General features: G+C 40.4%; 1 protein-coding gene and 9 non-coding genes across 10 annotated transcripts; all 10 read left to right on the top strand.

Moving 5' to 3' along the window:
* The first annotated feature begins 7,489 nt into the window (after positions 1–7,489).
* Positions 7,490–7,571, top strand: TRNAS-AGA (transfer RNA serine (anticodon AGA)). The gene has a single exon. It is a non-coding gene; the product is annotated as a tRNA-Ser (tRNA).
* A 1,170-nt stretch (positions 7,572–8,741) lies between these two features.
* Positions 8,742–8,825, top strand: TRNAY-AUA (transfer RNA tyrosine (anticodon AUA)). Its single transcript has one exon. It is a non-coding gene; the product is annotated as a tRNA-Tyr (tRNA).
* A 1,456-nt stretch (positions 8,826–10,281) lies between these two features.
* Positions 10,282–10,363, top strand: TRNAS-AGA (transfer RNA serine (anticodon AGA)). The gene has a single exon. It is a non-coding gene; the product is annotated as a tRNA-Ser (tRNA).
* A 1,178-nt stretch (positions 10,364–11,541) lies between these two features.
* On the top strand, positions 11,542–11,623 carry TRNAS-AGA (transfer RNA serine (anticodon AGA)). The gene has a single exon. It is a non-coding gene; the product is annotated as a tRNA-Ser (tRNA).
* A 1,460-nt stretch (positions 11,624–13,083) lies between these two features.
* On the top strand, positions 13,084–13,165 carry TRNAS-AGA (transfer RNA serine (anticodon AGA)). Its single transcript has one exon. It is a non-coding gene; the product is annotated as a tRNA-Ser (tRNA).
* Positions 13,166–14,342: 1,177 nt separating this feature from the next.
* Positions 14,343–14,424, top strand: TRNAS-AGA (transfer RNA serine (anticodon AGA)). The gene has a single exon. It is a non-coding gene; the product is annotated as a tRNA-Ser (tRNA).
* Positions 14,425–15,884: 1,460 nt separating this feature from the next.
* TRNAS-AGA (transfer RNA serine (anticodon AGA)) lies at positions 15,885–15,966 on the top strand. Its single transcript has one exon. It is a non-coding gene; the product is annotated as a tRNA-Ser (tRNA).
* Positions 15,967–17,435: 1,469 nt separating this feature from the next.
* On the top strand, positions 17,436–17,517 carry TRNAS-AGA (transfer RNA serine (anticodon AGA)). The gene has a single exon. It is a non-coding gene; the product is annotated as a tRNA-Ser (tRNA).
* Positions 17,518–18,180: 663 nt separating this feature from the next.
* TRNAS-AGA (transfer RNA serine (anticodon AGA)) lies at positions 18,181–18,262 on the top strand. Its single transcript has one exon. It is a non-coding gene; the product is annotated as a tRNA-Ser (tRNA).
* A 1,330-nt stretch (positions 18,263–19,592) lies between these two features.
* On the top strand, positions 19,593–20,023 carry LOC148129108 (histone H3). The gene has a single exon (XM_087947744.1). The coding sequence runs from the start codon at positions 19,613–19,615 to the stop codon at positions 20,021–20,023; it is 411 nt and encodes a 136-aa protein (XP_087803870.1). The 5' UTR covers positions 19,593–19,612.
* Positions 20,024–20,218: the final 195 nt, after the last annotated feature.

Genomic DNA, 20,218 nt, shown 5'->3' with positions numbered 1-20,218 from the left:
ACACTTGCTTGGTACCTGTCAGGTGGTCTGGTTACACGTGTAGAACATCTAGGTATTACAGGGCTTACAGGTGGACTTTCATGTACTACCTGTTCCTGGTTATCTATTTCTTCCTCTTCTGGTATTTCTTCCTGTTCTGGTCCTATATGCTCTTCCTGTACTTCCTCTTTAATTGCACTCTTCTTATTACTGATTTGTTCTTTTGGTCTTTTGTAGGTTTCTATAATTACTTCCTTACTTGAATCTTGCTCCAGTTTTTCCCATCCTACATGTTCCAGGAATTGTGCACTAGCACTACAGTAAACTCTAGATGTACCTTTTTCCCAGAATCTGTATGATTTGTGATTAGATTCATAACCTACAAAGAATAACTTTTTAGCCCTATGCTGCCCCTTATATCTCAGTTGTGTAGGGATATGCACCCATGCTGGTGCTCCAAATGTATGCATGTAGCTTAGGTCAGGTTTTCTGCCATGCCACCATGTGAATGGTAATTCAACTGTTGTTGAGTTAACAACATTATTTAATATATGATTACCACACATTATTGCTTCTCCCCACAAAGTTTCAGGTAATCCTGAATCTGACAGCATAGTTCGAGCCATTGCTTGTAATGTTTGGCCTCGTCTTTCTATAAAGGCATTATGTTGTGGCCTATATGGTGCAGACTTTTTATGTTCAACACCTGCCATCTTCAGTTTGTTTTGGAATTTATTATTTATAAATTCCGTACCATTATCAGTTATAAGAGTTACTAATTTCCTTTTAGTTTTTCTTTCTGCAAATTTAAGCCAATTAAAGAAATTTTGATATGTTTCCATTTTACTCTTCATTAGATAACGGAAACCATATCTGGAATAATGGTCCATTATACTTAGTATATAACGAGCACCTCCCACACTTGGTTTTTTAGGACCTATAATATCAGCAAATACGACCTCTAGAGGCTCTTTAGTTTTAAATCCATTAATTCTATTTGCTGGTATTACCTTGCCTTTATCTTGACTACAAGCGTTGCAGTGCAAATACTTACTGCAAGGCTTCAGTTTTATACCTTTAGATAGTTCTACCGTTTGTTTAAGCATTTTAAAATTTATATGCCCTAAACGTCTGTGTAACAAATGTATGCACTCATCATGAGGTTTAACATTATTATATACTGAGTTAGCTACCTCTGATGAATTATCATTTAACACATACAATTCACCTTTTAAAGTTGCAGTCACCTTTTTACCTTCTTTTTCAATTATGCAATTTTCTCCCCTAAAGGTAATTACATAACCTAGTTTAACCAAAACTCTAACCGAAAGCAAATTAAACTTAAGTTGTGGTACATATAACATTTTTACATTTTCTTTTATGCAAAAACAATATGCTATACCTTCACCTTTAGCTTTCAGTTTCCAGCCATTAGCTAACGATATCTGCTGTCAACTCGTGGACATCTTAACAAATTTTTTCTTATCTTTCGTTATGCAGTGCGATGCTCCACTATCTACAACCCATAAATTATTATTCACAGTTTCGTTGCTATACATGGCTAACTCTATGCATTTTTTATCCTTTTGATGTCTTTTAGCATTCTGGCTGGCATTGTGGCGTTTTCCTTTCTTGCAGAATCTAGCCAAATGTCCTTTTCCTCCACAATTAAAACATTTTCTAATTGTATAGGCTGTCGTAGATTCTTTATCTTCTTGTGGTTCCCTTCTGAGTTGATCCCTTTCAAGCCTTCTCCTGGCTTCTTCAATTAATCTGCCAGTAATGTCAGTTAATGTGAGGTTATCTTTTGGCAATACTTCAAGTGAAGTTACATAGTCATCATAGCTCTCATCTAACGAAGACAAAATTATATAAACTTGATGTAATTCTGTGAAGATGTTCTTCTTCATGCAGTTCCTGAAAAATTCTCTTCATAGTGTTTATATGACTCAGCATGTCTCCATTCTTTTGAAGATGTGTTCTGAACAGCTTTCGTGTAAGATTTATATGTGCTCCTACACTGTCTCAAACATAAATCTTCTTTAAATTCTCCCAACACTTAGCAGCTGTTTCTTCTCCACGAATATGGACAAGCTGCTGGTCACAGAGTGTCAGTCCTATTATACAGAGAGCTTGCTCATTCTTCAGTTGATATTCTTGTATTTTCTGGGCATCATCCTCATCCTCCGGATCCCATGCATCTACTTCTGGTGGATTTTGAATTATACTCCACAAACCTTCTCTGCATAGAAGTAGGCTGCATTTCATAGACCATGAAACATAGTTTGTTCCATCCAGTTTGGATATTAGAGACAAACTTGGTAAATTGACTTGTGCCATCTTTTTCTGGATATTAAACTATAATTAATAAAACACAGCTGTCTGTTTACAGTATTGTGTAACTACACAAACTCTCACTTTATATAAGCCTGTTATATCCTGATTAGTCTGACTGTGCAGCTGGGCCCATAACCAGTGTTAGGGATATACACCCTAGCAGAATGTGCAACGGTAGTCAGTCAGGCAGGCAGATATGTGATACAAACGGTGTTGTAGTTTACACTCAGTAAAACAGATACACAGTGCTAGTTAAATAGTTTATTCCAGTAAGATTGTTAGCATAGTCAAACAGTCCATATATCATACACTTAGTTCAGTCCGTCCGGGGATTATTCATTAGCAAAGTCCAGTGTCGAAAAAGAGGTCAGTAAACTTACAAATAATCAGTCCAGTAATATATCTCTTTTTGCAGTAGAGATATGAAGAAATCAAACCTCCTTTCTTCCTTCAGCAGCAGCAGATAACACGCAGTTAACAATCCATCATCGTCAGCAAGCAATCCAGTAATCCAGCAATCAATCAAGTTCTCTTGCTCCCTCTTATGGCGTTTTTACAGCCGCACCCAAAATTACATGCTTTGCAGTTAAAGTGACACACACTTAAATTCACTATCATAGTCTATATATATATTATTTTACCCAAACTACGTTAGGTAACCTTGTTATTCCTAACACGCTCACTTGCAATCGCTCTCCTAGCTTTCTGTTCCCCACATTCTCTTTCTCCCTGGGGAAAAGGAAGAAAGGCCTGGACGCTGCAAGTATCACTTTCCCGTGTGAGTTAAAGTGCCTGGAGTGAGAAAGAGTGCGGTCTGACAGAGGGGTGGGGGTGAATCGAGCCTTGGAGCACTTTTGCAACGTAAAAGAAATGCATTTTGGAAGCAGGTCTTTTAAAAACTTCTCCAAGGATTCCCCATGGATGCTACAATTATTGCTTTCCCCATGTGAGTTAAAGTGAGAAGGAGTGCAGTCTGACAGAGGGGGTGGGGGAATCCACTCAAGCCTTGGAGAAATTTAAAGGAGCTGCTTCCAAAATGCTTGTCTGTTAAGTGCTCTGTGTGTGTGTGTGTGTGTGTGTGTGTGTGTGTGTGTGTGTGTGAGAAAGAAAGAAAAAAGAAAGAAAGAAAGAAAGAAAGAAAGAAAAAAAAGAAAGAGAGAGAGAGAGAGAAAGAAAGAAAGAAAGAAAGAAAGAAAGAAAGAAAGAAAGAAAGAAAGAAAGAAAGAAAGAAAGAAAGAAAGAAAGAAAGAAAAAGAAAGAAGAGGAAGGTAGAGAAAGAAAGAAAAAAATAGGAAGAGAGAGATAAAACTCTGTGCTATTATTTTTAATTGTTCCATTATTTATCATGTGTTAATATTTTACACTGTCCCTACACCTAGAGTGATTTTTCTGCCTTTCTTTTGCCCAGGGCTACCACATATTTTTCAGGGTTTACATGCATTCAATGTCAATAGTCCAGAGCATAAAATACACATGTGTTTAACAAGAGTTGAAAGGGACCTTGGAGGTCTTCTAGTCCAACCCCCAGCTCAGGCAAGAAAACTGAGGATGCCAAACTCTGAGTAGAGATCCAGGGAAAGGTGTCAGAATAGCAAAATAACACTTAGAAGGGACCTTGGGGTGAACCCTATACCATTTCTGAGAAATGGTTGTCCAGTCTTTTCTTAAAAACTTCCATTGATTGAGCACCCAGAACTTCTGGAGACAGGCAGTTCCACTGGTTAATTGTTCTCACTGTCAGAAAGTTTATCCTTAGTTTTAGGTTGCTTCTCTTGTTCAGTTTCCACCCATTGCTTCTTGTTTGCATTCTGCTTCTTTAGAAAATACATTGTCCCTCTTTCTTTGTGGCAGCTCCTTAAAAGCCTGTTGCCTATCACACTCTTGGATAAAACATGTGAGCCATTTCCTCCTTTCAGTGGTCCATGAAAGTACATCTATAGTATGCAGATAATAAAGTCAAAAAAGGTGAACAACATTTTTACAGAACTATAGATAAGTTGAGGCTGGGTGACAAGGAATGGCTGGGAGGGAAGGGGCCAGGTGAGGCACCCCTTGATACGAGTGACATTGAGTTGGCCACATCCACCCAGTCATATGACCACCAAGCCATGACCACCCAGTCACATGACCACCAAGCATGCCCACCCAGTCTCATGACCACTAAGCCACACCCATCCAGTCACACGACCACAAGCCACGCCCACCAAATAAGCCACACCCACAGAACCGGTAGTAAAAAAATTGAATTCCACCACTGATCTACACTGAGTTTCTGCACCAGAGACAAATTCAGGATTCTTCTCTTCTCTTCACTTCTCTTTTCTCTTCTGTTTTCTATTTTATTTTATTTCTCTCTCTTCTAATCTCCTCCTCTCCCCTCCCCTCCCCCCTCCCATTCCATTCCATTCCATTCCATTCCATTCCATTCCATTCTATTCTATTCTATTCCTTTCTTTTTCTGTTCTGTTCTGTTCTATTCTATTCTATTCTATTCTATTCTATTCTATTCTATTCTATTCTATTCTATTCTATTCTATTCTATTCTATTCTATTCTATTCTATTCTATTCCTTTCCTTTCCTGTTCTATTCTATTCTATTCCTTTCCTTTCCTTTCCTTTCCTGTTCTATTCTATTCTATTCTATTCTATTCTATTCTATTCTATTCTATTCCTATTCTATTCTATTCCTTTCTTTTTCTGTTCTGTTCTGTTCTATTCTATTCTGTTCTGTTCTGTTCTGTCCTGTCCTGTCCTGTCCTGTCCTATTCTATTCTATTCCTTTTCTATTCCTTTTCTATTCCCATTCTATTCCTTTTCTATTCCTATTCTATTCTATTCTATTCTATGATTCCTATTTCTATTCTATTCTCTCCACCATAAATATGAGTCAGTTTCCAAGCATCTGAATTTTAATCACATAACCATGGGAATGCTGCAATGATTTTCATTGAGAAAAATGGTCATGTCATATTTTTCAATGATGTAGTAACTGCGAATGGTCACTAAATGAACTGTTGTAAGATGAGCACTACCTGTACTTAAGCCCAATTTTATCAATTCAGAGTCCACTATCTACTAGCAATCTTCTGCATTTACTAGTCACCTTTGACGCAAGATGGAGGCTTCTCAAAATTGCCCTAGTGTTGGAAGGAAAATCCAGACCAGTGCCAAGCCAGGAGAAAAAAAAAAAAACCACAGGAAATAAAATGGAGGCTGGCTACAAGAAAAGAGGCTCTTTGTTTATTTGGTTTTCCAGAAACTTCAGTGACAGCAGCATGTTTCTGGGCTGGCTGACAAAATGGCTGAGTGAGTGGATGGATTTTTATAGGGTTCTGGAGTTTGGAGATTGAGATGCTCCTGGGGTTGGTTCAATGTAGTGAGCCTTGGGTCTTTCACTATGCCAATGGTGGTGGGTTAATCCTAATCCATGACCTAAAGGTCATGTCCTGTCCTTAGAATTTGGGTGGGGGAATGTAAATTCTAAATCCCATCAGCTCCACCAGTGTTTTGCTTATGGGTAGATTGGCCCAGTCTTTCTGAATTTATACAAAATTTGCATACCTAAGAACCAGCGTCTTTAAGCTTCAATCTTCTTAATTTGAAGTTGTTTTCCTATAGCAGGAAGACTGCTTTCTACCTTTGTTAAGATTTTTCTCCATTTCTCTATGGGGAGATATTCCATCCTGCCTCTTTTTAATATTAAGAATAAATATTAATCTGGGGAGAGGGGCCTTCCTTCTTTAGTATTTAATGCATGAATTAAGATGTTTCAACAAGCCGTTAATTACTAACAGGTCTGTATGGACTGGATGCAAGCAACCTGTTTAGCAAAATTTAGCTAAACCTGTGTAGCAATTTTTCACAAAATCTCATCTCCTCTGTCACCCCCTTTTATTGGTGTCACTATTACGATTGTCCCACAGATGCTTTTTTTTGAAAGGAAGATGCTGAAGAAGTTTCGCTTCTCATCCAGGAAGCTTCTTCAATTCAATTCTTTATTATGATTATCATTAGCCTATCATTTTGCATGTACACTGAGAGCTTCTGCACCAGAGACAAATTCCTTGTGTGTCTAATCACAGTTGACCAAATAGTCTCTTCTCTGTTCTTCCCTTCTCTTTTCTTCTCCTCTCCTCTCCTCTCCACTCGACTACACTCTACTCCACTATTCTTCTATTCTCTTCTACTCTACTCTCTTCTATTCTACTCTTCTACACTATTCTATTCATCTCTACTCTACTCTACTCTATTCTACTCTACTCTACTCTACTCTACTACTCTATTCTTCTATTCTCTTCTACTCTACTCTCTTCTATTCCTCTACACTACTCTACTCTACTCCTCTATTCTTCTATTCTCTTCTCTTCTACTCTACTCTATTCAACTCTTCTACACTAGTCTACTCTATTCTTCTATTCTATTCTACTCTACTGTACTGTACTGTACTGTACTCTATTCTACTTTTCTAATCTACTCTACTCTACTCCTCTATTCTATTCTATTCTACTCTACTCTACCTTACTCTACTCTACTCTACTCTATGCATGCCTTCCCCCCCTGGGCTATACCCAAAGATCACAACCACAGGTAGTCCTCAACCTACAACCATAATTGAGCCCAATATTTCTGCTGTTAAGTGAGACATTCGTTAAGTGAGATTTGTGCCATTTTACAACCTTTCTTGCCATAGTTGTTAAGTGAATCACTGCAATTTAACTAGTAACCTGATTACTAAGTGAATCTGGTTTCCCCCATCCACTTTCCTTGTCAGAAGTTCACAAAAAGTGATCACATGACCCCGGGACATTGCAACCATCATAAATAGAAATCAGTTTCCAAGCATCCGAATTTTGATCACTTGACCATGGGCATGCTGCAATGATTTTAATTGAGAAAAACGGCCATAAATCATTTTTGTTGTAAGATGAGCACTACCTGTACTTAAGCCTGTTTGAATTTGTCCATTTGTTTCAGAACCTAATTCCTAAAATTCCTCTTATTATGGGGTCCCAGCCTTGATCTTCCCAGACACGTATATCTGAAAAAAATTTCTTTTACATCTCCAGAAACAGCCTGAACCTGCAGAACAAAAGGGGAAATTAAAGCGAACAAAGCAAGTTAGGACAAGTATTTTAATATTTACTTTAATCTTAAGGCAGGTGGCATTCCACTTGTAGTTGTGGCCGAGTGGTTAAGGCGATGGACTAGAAATCCATTGGGGTTTCCCCGCGCAGGTTCGAATCCTGCCAACTACGTAATTGAGTGGGTTTTTTTCCCTTCCCTTCCCCTTTATTGTGCTCAGGAGTCCAACTTTATCGATTTAGAACCAACCCTTTTAAAAATGCTTCCATATTTAGATTTCAGAGTCTTTTACTATTCCAGTGGTGGTGGGTTAATCCTGTTATGTCCTAAAGGTCATGTCCTGTCTTTAGAATTTGGGTGGGGGAATGTAAATTCTAAATCCCATCAGCTCCACCAGTGTTTTGCTTATGGGTAGATTGCCCGTCTTTCTGAATTTATACAAAATTTGCATACCTAAGAACCAGCGTCTTTAAGCTTCAATCTTCTTAATTTGAAGTTGTTTTCCTATAGCAGGAAGACTGCTTTCTACCTTTGTTAAGATTTTTCTCCATTCCTCTATAGGGAGATATTCCATCCTACCTCTTTTTAATATTAAGAATAAATATTAATCTGGGGAGAGGGGCCTTCCTTCTTTAGTATTTAATGCATGAATTAAGATGTTTCAACAAGCCGTTAATTACTAACAGGTCTGTATGGACTGGATAAAAGCAACCTGTTTAGCAAAATTTAGCTAAACCTGTGTAGCAATTTTTCACAAAATCTCATCTCCTCTGTCACCCCCTTTTATTGGTGTCACTATTACGATTGTCCCACAGATGCTTTTTTTGAAAGGAAGATGCTGAAGAAGTTTCGCTTCTCATCCAGGAAGCTTCTTCAATTCAATTCTTTATTATGATTATCATTAGCCTATCATTTTGCATGTACACTGAGAGCTTCTGCACCAGAGACAAATTCCTTGTGTGTCTAATCACAGTTGACCAAATAGTCTCTTCTCTGTTCTTCCCTTCTCTTCTCTTCTCGCGTCTTCTCTCCTCTTCTTTCCACTCCTCCGCTCTACTCTACTACTCTATTCTTCTATTCTCTTCTACTGTACTCTCTTCTACTCTTCTGCACTACTCTACACTACTCTACTGTTCTACTCTATGCATCCCTTTCCCCCCAGGGCTGTACCCAAACATCACAACCACAGGTAGTCCTCAACCTACAATTATGAACAAAGTTTCTTTTACATCTCCAGAAACAGCCTGAACCTGCAGAACAAAAGGGAAATTAAAGCGAACAAAGCAAGTTAGGACAAGTATTTTAATATTTACTTTAATCTTAAGGCAGACAGCATTCCACTTGTAGTTGTGGCCGAGTGGTTAAGGCGATGGACTATAGAAATCCATTGGGGTTTCCCCGCGCAGGTTCGAATCCTGCCAACTACGTAATTGAGTGGGTTTTTTCTTTCCTTCCCCTTTATCGTGCTCAGGAGCCCAATTTTATCAATTCAGAGTCCACCATCTACCAGCAATCTTCTGCATTTACTAGTCACCTTTGACGCAAGATGGAGGCTTCTCAAAATTGCCCTAGTGTTGGAAGGAAAATCCAGTCCAGTGCCAAGCCAGGAGAAAAAAAAAAACCACAGGAAATAAAATGGAGCCTGGCTATAAGAAAAGAGGCTCTTTGTTTATTTGGTTTTCCAGAAACTTCAGTGACAGCAGCATGTTTCTGGGCTGGCTGACAAAATGGCTGAGTGAGTGGATGGATTTTTATAGGGTTCTGGGGTTTGGAGATTGAGATGCTCCTGGGGTTGGTGCAATGTAGTGAGCCTTGGGTCTTTCACTATGCCAATGGTGGTGGGTTAATCCTAATCCATGACCTAAAGGTCATGTCCTGTCCTTAGAATTTGGGTGGGGAATGTAAATTCTAAATCCCATCAGCTCCACCAGTGTTTTGCTTATGGGTAGATTGGCCCAGTCTTTCTGAATTTATACAAAATTTGCATACCTAAGAACCAGCGTCTTTAAGCTTCAATCTTCTTAATTTGAAGTTGTTTTCCTATAGCAGGAAGACTGCTTTCTACCTTTGTTAAGATTTTTCTCCATTTCTCTATGGGGAGATATTCCATCCTGCCTCTTTTTAATATTAAGAATAAATATTAATCTGGGAGAGGGCCTTCCTTCTTTAGTATTTAATGCATGAATTAAGATGTTTCAACAAGCCGTTAATTACTAACAGGTCTGTATGGACTGGATGCAAGCAACCTGTTTAGCAAAATTTAGCTAAACCTGTGTAGCAATTTTTCACAAAATCTCATCTCCTCTGTCACTCCCTTTTATTGGTGTCACTATTACGATTGTCCCACAGATGCTTTTTTTTGAAAGGAAGATGCTGAAGAAGTTTCGCTTCTCATCCAGGAAGCTTCTTCAATTCAATTCTTTATTATGATTATCATTAGCCTATCATTTTGCATGTACACTGAGAGCTTCTGCACCAGAGACAAATTCCTTGTGTGTCTAATCACAGTTGACCAAATAGTCTCTTCTCTGTTCTTCCCTTCTCTTCTCTTCTCTTCTCGCGTCTTCTCTCTCTTCTTTCCACTCCTCCGCTCTACTCTACTACTCTATTCTTCTATTCTCTTCTACTGTACTCTCTTCTACTCTTCTGCATTACTCTACACTACTCTACTGTTCTACTCTATGCATCCCTTTCCCCCCAGGGCTGTACCCAAACATCACAACCACAGGTAGTCCTCAACCTACAATTATGAACAAAGTTTCTTTTACATCTCCAGAAACAGCCTGAACCTGCAGAACAAAAGGGGAAATTAAAGTGAACAAAGCAAGTTAGGACAAGTATTTTAATATTTACTTTAATCTTAAGGCAGACGGCATTCCACTTGTAGTTGTGGCCGAGTGGTTAAGGCGATGGACTAGAAATCCATTGGGGTTTCCCCACGCAGGTTCGAATCCTGCCAACTACGTAATTGAGTGGGTATTTTTCCCTTCCCTTCCCCTTTATTGTGCTCAGGAGTCCAACTTTATCGATTTAGAACCAACCCTTTTAAAAATGCTTCCATATTTAGATTTCAGAGTCTTTTACTATTCCAGTGGTGGTGGGCTAATCCTGTTATGTCCTAAAGGTCATGTCCTGTCTTTAGAATTTGGGTGGGGGGATGTAAATTCTAAATCCCATCAGCTCCACCAGTGTTTTGCTTATGGGTAGATTGCCCCAGTCTTTCTGAATTTATACAAAATTTGCATACCTAAGAACCAGCGTCTTTAAGCTTCAATCTTCTTAATTTGAAGTTGTTTTCCTATAGCAGGAAGACTGCTTTCTACCTTTGTTAAGATTTTTCTCCATTTCTCTATGGGGAGATATTCCATCCTGCCTCTTTTTAATATTAAGAATAAATATTAATCTGGGGAGAGGGGCCTTCCTTCATTAGTATTTAATGCATGAATTAAGATGTTTCAACAAGCCGTTAATTACTAACAGGTCTGTATGGACTGGATGCAAGCAACCTGTTTAGCAAAATTTAGCTAAACCTGTGTAGCAATTTTTCACAAAATCTCATCTCCTCTGTCACCCCCTTTTATTGGTGTCACTATTACGATTGTCCCACAGATGCTTTTTTTGAAAGGAAGATGCTGAAGAAGTTTCGCTTCTCATCCAGGAAGCTTCTTCAATTCAATTCTTTATTATGATTATCATTAGCCTATCATTTTGCATGTACACTGAGAGCTTCTGCACCAGAGACAAATTCCTTGTGTGTCTAATCACAGTTGACCAAATAGTCTCTTCTCTGTTCTTCCCTTCTCTTCTCTTCTCTTCTCGCGTCTTCTCTCCTCTTCTTTCCACTCCTCCGCTCTACTCTACTACTCTATTCTTCTATTCTCTTCTACTGTACTCTCTTCTACTCTTCTGCACTACTCTACACTACTCTACTGTTCTACTCTATGCATCCCTTTCCCCCCAGGGCTGTACCCAAACATCACAACCACAGGTAGTCCTCAACCTACAATTATGAACAAAGTTTCTTTTACATCTCCAGAAACAGCCTGAACCTGCAGAACAAAAGGGGAAATTAAAGCGAACAAAGCAAGTTAGGACAAGTATTTTAATATTTACTTTAATCTTAAGGCAGACAGCATTCCACTTGTAGTTGTGGCCGAGTGGTTAAGGCGATGGACTAGAAATCCATTGGGGTTTCCCCGCGCAGGTTCGAATCCTGCCAACTACGTAATTGAGTGGGTTTTTTTTCTTTCCTTCCCCTTTATCGTGCTCAGGAGCCCAATTTTATCAATTCAGAGTCCACCATCTACCAGCAATCTTCTGCATTTACTAGTCACCTTTGACGCAAGATGGAGGCTTCTCAAAATTGCCCTAGTGTTGGAAGGAAAATCCAGTCAGTGCCAAGCCAGGAGAAAAAAAAAAACCACAGGAAATAAAATGGAGCCTGGCTATAAGAAAAGAGGCTCTTTGTTTATTTGGTTTTCCAGAAACTTCAGTGACAGCAGCATGTTTCTGGGCTGGCTGACAAAATGGCTGAGTGAGTGGATGGATTTTTATAGGGTTCTGGGGTTTGGAGATTGAGATGCTCCTGGGGTTGGTGCAATGTAGTGAGCCTTGGGTCTTTCACTATGCCAATGGTGGTGGGTTAATCCTAATCCATGACCTAAAGGTCATGTCCTGTCCTTAGAATTTGGGTGGGGGAATGTAAATTCTAAATCCCATCAGCTCCACCAGTGTTTTGCTTATGGGTAGATTGGCCCAGTCTTTCTGAATTTATACAAAATTTGCATACCTAAGAACCAGCGTCTTTAAGCTTCAATCTTCTTAATTTGAAGTTGTTTTCCTATAGCAGGAAGACTGCTTTCTACCTTTGTTAAGATTTTTCTCCATTTCTCTATGGGGAGATATTCCATCCTGCCTCTTTTTAATATTAAGAATAAATATTAATCTGGGGAGAGGGCCTTCCTTCTTTAGTATTTAATGCATGAATTAAGATGTTTCAACAAGCCGTTAATTACTAACAGGTCTGTATGGACTGGATGCAAGCAACCTGTTTAGCAAAATTTAGCTAAACCTGTGTAGCAATTTTTCACAAAATCTCATCTCCTCTGTCACTCCCTTTTATTGGTGTCACTATTACGATTGTCCCACAGATGCTTTTTTTTGAAAGGAAGATGCTGAAGAAGTTTCGCTTCTCATCCAGGAAGCTTCTTCAATTCAATTCTTTATTATGATTATCATTAGCCTATCATTTTGCATGTACACTGAGAGCTTCTGCACCAGAGACAAATTCCTTGTGTGTCTAATCACAGTTGACCAAATAGTCTCTTCTCTGTTCTTCCCTTCTCTTCTCTTCTCTTCTCGCGTCTTCTCTCCTCTTCTTTCCACTCCTCCGCTCTACTCTACTACTCTATTCTTCTATTCTCTTCTACTGTACTCTCTTCTACTCTTCTGCATTACTCTACACTACTCTACTGTTCTACTCTATGCATCCCTTTCCCCCCAGGGCTGTACCCAAACATCACAACCACAGGTAGTCCTCAACCTACAATTATGAACAAAGTTTCTTTTACATCTCCAGAAACAGCCTGAACCTGCAGAACAAAAGGGGAAATTAAAGTGAACAAAGCAAGTTAGGACAAGTATTTTAATATTTACTTTAATCTTAAGGCAGACGGCATTCCACTTGTAGTTGTGGCCGAGTGGTTAAGGCGATGGACTAGAAATCCATTGGGGTTTCCCCACGCAGGTTCGAATCCTGCCAACTACGTAATTGAGTGGGTATTTTTCCCTTCCCTTCCCTTTATTGTGCTCAGGAGTCCAACTTTATCGATTTAGAACCAACCCTTTTAAAAATGCTTCCATATTTAGATTTCAGAGTCTTTTACTATTCCAGTGGTGGTGGGCTAATCCTGTTATGTCCTAAAGGTCATGTCCTGTCTTTAGAATTTGGGTGGGGGATGTAAATTCTAAATCCCATCAGCTCCACCAGTGTTTTGCTTATGGGTAGATTGCCCCAGTCTTTCTGAATTTATACAAAATTTGCATACCTAAGAACCAGCGTCTTTAAGCTTCAATCTTCTTAATTTGAAGTTGTTTTCCTATAGCAGGAAGACTGCTTTCTACCTTTGTTAAGATTTTTCTCCATTTCTCTATGGGGAGATATTCCATCCTGCCTCTTTTTAATATTAAGAATAAATATTAATCTGGGGAGAGGGGCCTTCCTTCATTAGTATTTAATGCATGAATTAAGATGTTTCAACAAGCCGTTAATTACTAACAGGTCTGTATGGACTGGATGCAAGCAACCTGTTTAGCAAAATTTAGCTAAACCTGTGTAGCAATTTTTCACAAAATCTCATCTCCTCTGTCACCCCCTTTTATTGGTGTCACTATTACGATTGTCCCACAGATGCTTTTTTTTGAAAGGAAGATGCTGAAGAAGTTTCGCTTCTCATCCAGGAAGCTTCTTCAATTCAATTCTTTATTATGATTATCATTAGCCTATCATTTTGCATGTACACTGAGAGCTTCTGCACCAGAGACAAATTCCTTGTGTGTCTAATCACAGTTGACCAAATAGTCTCTTCTCTGTTCTTCCCTTCTCTTCTCTTCTCTTCTCGCGTCTTCTCTCCTCTTCTTTCCACTCCTCCGCTCTACTCTACTACTCTATTCTTCTATTCTCTTCTACTGTACTCTCTTCTACTCTTCTGCACTACTCTACACTACTCTACTGTTCTACTCTATGCATCCCTTTCCCCCCAGGGCTGTACCCAAACATCACAACCACAGGTAGTCCTCAACTTACAATTATGAACAAAGTTTCTTTTACATCTCCAGAAACAGCCTGAACCTGCAGAACAAAAGGGGAAATTAAAGCGAACAAAGGAAGTTAGGACAAGTATTTTAATATTTACTTTAATCTTAAGGCAGACAGCATTCCACTTGTAGTTGTGGCCGAGTGGTTAAGGCGATGGACTAGAAATCCATTGGGGTTTCCCCGCGCAGGTTCGAATCCTGCCAACTACGTAATTGAGTGGGTTTTTTTCTTTCCTTCCCCTTTATCGTGCTCAGGAGCCCAATTTTATCAATTCAGAGTCCACCATCTACCAGCAATCTTCTGCATTTACTAGTCACCTTTGACGCAAGATGGAGGCTTCTCAAAATTGCCCTAGTGTTGGAAGGAAAATCCAGTCCAGTGCCAAGCCAGGAGAAAAAAAAAAAACCACAGGAAATAAAATGGAGCCTGGCTACAAGAAAAGAGGCTCTTTGTTTATTTGGTTTTCCAGAAACTTCAGTGACAGCAGCATGTTTCTGGGCTGGCTGACAAAATGGCTGAGTGAGTGGATGGATTTTTATAGGGTTCTGGGGTTTGGAGATTGAGATGCTCCTGGGGTTGGTGCAATGTAGTGAGCCTTGGGTCTTTCACTATGCCAATGGTGGTGGGTTAATCCTAATCCATGACCTAAAGGTCATGTCCTGTCCTTAGAATTTGGGTGGGGGAATGTAAATTCTAAATCCCATCAGCTCCACCAGTGTTTTGCTTATGGGTAGATTGGCCCAGTCTTTCTGAATTTATACAAAATTTGCATACCTAAGAACCAGCGTCTTTAAGCTTCAATCTTCTTAATTTGAAGTTGTTTTCCTATAGCAGGAAGACTGCTTTCTACCTTTGTTAAGATTTTTCTCCATTTCTCTATGGGGAGATATTCCATCCTGCCTCTTTTTAATATTAAGAATAAATATTAATCTGGGGAGAGGGGCCTTCCTTCTTTAGTATTTAATGCATGAATTAAGATGTTTCAACAAGCCGTTAATTACTAACAGGTCTGTATGGACTGGATGCAAGCAACCTGTTTAGCAAAATTTAGCTAAACCTGTGTAGCAATTTTTCACAAAATCTCATCTCCTCTGTCACTCCCTTTTATTGGTGTCACTATTACGATTGTCCCACAGATGCTTTTTTTTTGAAAGGAAGATGCTGAAGAAGTTTCGCTTCTCATCCAGGAAGCTTCTTCAATTCAATTCTTTATTATGATTATCATTAGCCTATCATTTTGCATGTACACTGAGAGCTTCTGCACCAGAGACAAATTCCTTGTGTGTCTAATCACAGTTGACCAAATAGTCTCTTCTCTGTTCTTCCCTTCTCTTCTCTTCTCTTCTCGCCTTCTCTCCTCTTCTTTCCACTCCTCCGCTCTACTCTACTACTCTATTCTTCTATTCTCTTCTACTGTACTCTCTTCTACTCTTCTGCACTACTCTACACTACTCTACTGTTCTACTCTATGCATCCCTTTCCCCCAGGGCTGTACCCAAACATCACAACCACAGGTAGTCCTCAACCTACAATTATGAACAAAGTTTCTTTTACATCTCCAGAAACAGCCTGAACCTGCAGAACAAAAGGGGAAATTAAAGCGAACAAAGCAAGTTAGGACAAGTATTTTAATATTTACTTTAATCTTAAGGCAGACAGCATTCCACTTGTAGTTGTGGCCGAGTGGTTAAGGCGATGGACTAGAAATCCATTGGGGTTTCCCCGCGCAGGTTCGAATCCTGCCAACTACGTAATTGAGTGGGTTTTTTTTTTCTTTCCTTCCCCTTTATCGTGCTCAGGAGCCCAATTTTATCAATTCAGAGTCCACCATCTACCAGCAATCTTCTGCATTTACTAGTCACCTTTGACGCAAGATGGAGGCTTCTCAAAATTGCCCTAGTGTTGGAAGGAAAATCCAGTCCAGTGCCAAGCCAGGAGAAAAAAAAAAACCACAGGAAATAAAATGGAGCCTGGCTATAAGAAAAGAGGCTCTTTGTTTATTTGGTTTTCCAGAAACTTCAGTGACAGCAGCATGTTTCTGGGCTGGCTGACAAAATGGCTGAGTGAGTGGATGGATTTTTATAGGGTTCTGGGGTTTGGAGATTGAGATGCTCCTGGGGTTGGTGCAATGTAGTGAGCCTTGGGTCTTTCACTATGCCAATGGTGCTGGGTTAATCCTAATCCATGACCTAAAGGTCATGTCCTATCCTTAGAATTTGGGTGGGGAAATGTAAATTCTAAATCCCATCAACTCCACCAGTGTTTTGCTTATGGGTAGATTGGCCCAGTCTTTCTGAATTTATACAAAATATGCATACCTAAGAACCAGCGTCTTTAAGCTTCAATCTTCTTAATTTGAAGTTGTTTTCCTATAGCAGGAAGACTGCTTTCTACCTTTGTTAAGATTTTTCTCCATTTCTCTATGGGGAGATATTCCATCCTGCCTCTTTTTAATATTAAGAATAAATATTAATCTGGGGAGAGGGGCCTTCCTTCTTTAGTATTTAATGCATGAATTAAGATGTTTCAACAAGCCGTTAATTACTAACAGGTCTGTATGGACTGGATGCAAGCAACCTGTTTAGCAAAATTTAGCTAAACCTGTGTAGCAATTTTTCACAAAATCTCATCTCCTCTGTCACTCCCTTTTATTGGTGTCACTATTACGATTGTCCCACAGATGCTTTTTTTTGAAAGGAAGATGCTGAAGAAGTTTCGCTTCTCATCCAGGAAGCTTCTTCAATTCAATTCTTTATTATGATTATCATTAGCCTATCATTTTGCATGTACACTGAGAGCTTCTGCACCAGAGACAAATTCCTTGTGTGTCTAATCACAGTTGACCAAATAGTCTCTTCTCTGTTCTTCCCTTCTCTTCTCTTCTCTTCTCTTCTCGCGTCTTCTCTCCTCTTCTTTCCACTCCTCCGCTCTACTCTACTACTCTATTCTTCTATTCTCTTCTACTGTACTCTCTTCTACTCTTCTGCACTACTCTACACTACTCTACTGTTCTACTCTATGCATCCCTTTCCCCCCAGGGCTGTACCCAAACATCACAACCACAGGTAGTCCTCAACCTACAATTATGAACAAAGTTTCTTTTACATCTCCAGAAACAGCCTGAACCTGCAGAACAAAAGGGGAAATTAAAGCGAACAAAGCAAGTTAGGACAAGTATTTTAATATTTACTTTAATCTTAAGGCAGACAGCATTCCACTTGTAGTTGTGGCCGAGTGGTTAAGGCGATGGACTAGAAATCCATTGGGGTTTCCCCGCGCAGGTTCGAATCCTGCCAACTACGTAATTGAGTGGGTTTTTTTTTTCTTTCCTTCCCCTTTATCGTGCTCAGGAGCCCAATTTTATCAATTCAGAGTCCACCATCTACCAGCAATCTTCTGCATTTACTAGTCACCTTTGACGCAAGATGGAGGCTTCTCAAAATTGCCCTAGTGTTGGAAGGAAAATCCAGTCCAGTGCCAAGCCAGGAGAAAAAAAAAAACCACAGGAAATAAAATGGAGCCTGGCTACAAGAAAAGAAGCTCTCTGTTTATTTGGTTTTCCAGAAACTTCAGTGACAGCAGCATGTTTCTGGGCTGGCTGACAAAATGGCTGAGTGAGTGGATGGATTTTTATAGGGTTCTGGGGTTTGGAGATTGAGATGCTCCTGGGGTTGGTGCAATGTAGTGAGCCTTGGGTCTTTCACTATGCCAATGGTGCTGGGTTAATCCTAATCCATGATCTAAAGGTCATGTCCTGTCCTTAGAATTTGGGTGGGGGAATGTAAATTCTAAATCCCATCAGCTCCACCAGTGTTTTGCTTATGGGTAGATTGGCCCAGTCTTTCTGAATTTATACAAAATTTGCATACCTAAGAACCAGCGTCTTTAAGCTTCAATCTTCTTAATTAAGTTAGGACAAGTATTTTAATATTTACTTTAATCTTAAGGCAGACAGCATTCCACTTGTAGTTGTGGCCGAGAGGTTAAGGCGATGGACTAGAAATCCATTGGGGTTTCCCTGCGCAGGTTCGAATCCTGCCAACTACGTAATTGGGTAGATTTTTTTCCCCTTCCCTTCCCCTCCCCTTTATTGTGGTCAGGAGCCCAATTTTATCAATTTAGGACCAACCCTTTTTAAAATGCTTCCATATTTACATTTCAGAATCCACAATCTAGGACGATCTTCTGCATTTGTTAGTCACCTTTGATTCAAGTTGGAGGCTTCTCAAGATTGCCCTAGTATTTAATGCATTAATAACACAAACTGAATAAGTTTTATCAAGCTGTTAATTACTAATAGGCATGTACAGACTGGATGAAACAACCCGTTTAACAATGTTTCACAAAATCCCATCTCCTCTGTTACCCCCTCATATTGGTGTCATTATTATAATTGTCCCAAAAGTGCTTTTTCAAAAGGAAGATGAAGATGTTTCACTTCTCATCCAAGAAGCTTTTTCAGTTCAGTTCATTATTACTGTAGGAAGCCTCCCCACCATGACCCGAATGAAATATTTTGAGGAATATTAAGAGGCAGAATATTATATTTCCCCACAGGAGAAATGGGAAAACATGCTCTTAAAGTCAGAAAGCAGCCTCAACCTTCCTGCTATAGGAAACAGCCCCCAGCAGATGCCTGAAGTCTTTAGAAATGGATATTTTGTGCCCATTAAGTTATCCAGGCCAGCCTATTCATAAACCATAAACTATTCATTAAATCATTTTTCCAAACAGCCTCCATGTTTCCAGTATCTTTTTCCCCACTTGAAAACGAACCCAGAAGGATATTTCTTCCAACAGAATAATGGATGGAAACTGACCAAGGAGAGATTCAACCTGGAAATACAGAGAAACTTTCTGACAGTCAGAACAAGTTGCCTTCGGAAGTTGTGGGAGCTTCATCACTGGAGGCTTTCAAGAAGAGACTGGACTGCATCTGTCAGAAATGGTGTAGGGTCTGCAAGGTACAGATACAGATACAGATTACCAGAGTTGGAAGGGACTTTGTAGGTCATCTAGTCCAACCCCCCCTCAGGCCCTATTTTTGACAGATGGTAGTCCAGTTTCTTCTTGAAAGCCTCCAGTGATGAAGCTCCCACAACTTCCGAAGGCAACTTCTGTTCCTTTGGCTGATTGTTACCACTACCAGAACGTGTCGCCTTATTTCCCTTCCAACTCTGTTAACCCGTTACATTGACACGTGGTTAGTATTCTGGGCCTCGCCTCCTTTTCTAATTCTGACCAATCCCCGACGAATCCCGAACCTCCGAACGCGTCTTTCTTTCCCAGCCAATCGAGGAGAGCGAACCGGCTATAAAAGAAGGGCCGCGAAAACGCGCTTCGCTTCATTCGAATCCGGCGTGGGGGAGCAAAAGCGGCGGAGCGCTTAGAGGAAGGATGGCTCGCACCAAGCAAACGGCTCGCAAGTCGACCGGCGGGAAGGCGCCCCGCAAGCAGCTGGCCACCAAGGCTGCGCGGAAGAGCGCGCCGGCCACGGGCGGCGTGAAGAAGCCTCACCGCTACCGGCCGGGCACCGTGGCCCTGCGCGAGATCCGCCGCTACCAGAAGTCGACGGAGCTGCTGATCCGCAAGCTGCCCTTCCAGCGGCTGGTGCGCGAGATCGCGCAGGACTTCAAGACCGACCTTCGCTTCCAGAGCTCGGCCGTCATGGCTCTGCAGGAGGCGAGCGAGGCTTACCTGGTGGGGCTCTTCGAGGACACCAACCTGTGCGCCATCCACGCCAAGCGCGTCACCATCATGCCCAAGGACATCCAGCTGGCCCGACGCATCCGCGGGGAGAGGGCGTAAAAAGCTAGTCTCGAAGGGAGACCGGAAATGCAATCGTACTAAACGGCTCTTTTAAGAGCCATTCACCGCTTCCAGAAAAGAGCTGGCTTCATTCTGATTTTCAATGTTTAAAAAATGTCCATTTAACTCTTGAAAGGGTAATCTGATGCTCAAATCCCATTCTTAGTGGGATTACTTGGAACGTTTCCTGCAGCC

Source organism: Notechis scutatus, chromosome Z (assembly GCF_049901735.1).
Source record: "Notechis scutatus isolate UNSWTSFEM ecotype Mainland chromosome Z, rNotScu1.2, whole genome shotgun sequence".
Taxonomy (NCBI): Eukaryota; Metazoa; Chordata; class Lepidosauria; order Squamata; family Elapidae; genus Notechis; species Notechis scutatus.
The sequence above is the reverse complement of the archived record's forward strand: the minus strand, read 5'-3'. Positions and strand labels throughout refer to the sequence as shown.

Coding starts and splice junctions, on each gene's coding strand:
- LOC148129108 (XM_087947744.1), top strand. CDS start 19,613: ATGGCTCGCACCAAGCAAACGGCTCGCAAGTCGACCGGCGGGAAGGCG.